Genomic DNA, 1,319 nt, shown 5'->3' with positions numbered 1-1,319 from the left:
TTATCTGGATTTAATAGTTGTGGGTTCCTTCTTAGCACATTCTTCTACTAACTTACACTTATTAACCATCTCAGCAAAATTTCGTATCTCCAATGGAACTACTGAACTCATCAGATCGTCACGAAGGCCCCCTTCGAACTTCAAACACTTCCATTCTTCAAAGTCAGCAGGATTCCCTTGGCAGATCCTGGAGAAACGGCACAAGTCATCAAACTTACGGGCATATTCTGCAACAGTTGTGTTACCCTGTTTCAGCTGCATAAGTTCCATCCCCTTAGCGTCACGAGCTGCCCTCGGAAAATACTTTTTATAAAATTCATCCTTAAAAGTATTCCAAGGAATATCGCCTTCATCTTGTTGCAACAGTCGTTGTATCCCCTTCCACCAATACTCAGCTTCTCCTTCCAGCATATAAGTAGCGAACTCCACGTGTTGGCTTTCCGGAACATGCTGCGCTCGCAGTGATCGTTCAATAGCTCGAAACCAGTTGTCAGCATTAGTCGCAACGAGTGTACCTTTAAACTTAGGCGGTTTAACTTTCAAAAAAGTCGCAAGGGTCATAGGTCTTTGGAGATGCCCCAAGTTATTCTCATCATTTCCACTATCTTCCCCGTGCTCATTCTCATTCCCGTTTCTCACTCCAAGACAATCAACAGCCCTAGCCGCTGCTACTGCAGCCTCACGCACTGCCTCAGCCACATCGTTCATGGTAGTCATAAACGTCTCCTGTTCCCTCTCGTAGTTAACATTAGGAATTCCTTCTCGTATGCCTCATCTCCATGAACCCATCGTGGTCCTGTTCACACCAAACAATCATTATTAAGGTGATCAGTCTTAACACTTCAAGTCAAGTGTGAACACTCCCAGAATGAAAACACAGAGACAATCATGCAACACATATCACATAGATATCCTATAAGCATGAGACACACAATAGAGTATGCAATTAAGCATAGTCAGTCCACTCCCCAGGCTCTATTGGGAACGAACTGCGCTGATACCAACTTGTAACGACCCAACTCCCAGTATGCCATGGTCATACAAGAAGCTAAGTGTTACTAACTTATCCTTCCTAATTATTATTTATTATTTAAAAATATGAGCATGTTCCTTGTTAGAGCGATGCCAATTTTACGAGTAACTTTTTTCTTTATTGCGGATGTTCAGGTAAAATAAACAAGCATACATTGAGAGTAATAGAAAAGCGGCATAAAGAAACATAGAAATACAGCTGATAATATACATCATGTACACTATAACAAAACATGTAGCGTTTACACAAGATCAAGTCAGTTTACATCCTCGTCATCCTACGTAGC

The 1,319-nt window shown here is 41.7% G+C and overlaps 1 protein-coding gene across 1 annotated transcript; it reads right to left on the bottom strand.

Moving 5' to 3' along the window:
- On the bottom strand, positions 1-717 carry LOC107633214 (uncharacterized). Its single transcript, XM_016336854.1, has 2 exons — positions 603-717; positions 1-515 (listed from the first exon to the last, which is right to left on the bottom strand). Exons 1-2 carry the CDS (start codon positions 715-717, stop codon positions 1-3), a joined length of 630 nt encoding a protein of 209 aa, XP_016192340.1.
- Between the last annotated feature and the right edge of the window lie 602 nt (positions 718-1,319).

This window comes from Arachis ipaensis, chromosome B3 (genome assembly GCF_059453495.1).
Source record: "Arachis ipaensis isolate K30076 ecotype BB chromosome B3, ASM5945349v1, whole genome shotgun sequence".
Lineage (NCBI taxonomy): Eukaryota > Viridiplantae > Streptophyta > Magnoliopsida > Fabales > Fabaceae > Arachis > Arachis ipaensis.
This window is presented reverse-complemented; position numbering and strand designations above follow the sequence as displayed.

Coding starts and splice junctions, on each gene's coding strand:
- LOC107633214 (XM_016336854.1), bottom strand. CDS start 717: ATGACTACCATGAACGATGTGGCTGAGGCAGTGCGTGAGGCTGCAGTA. Junction 516..602: donor GAATGAGCACGGGGAAGATA/GTGGAAATGATG, acceptor CTAAGTTTAAAG/GTACACTCGTTGCGACTAAT.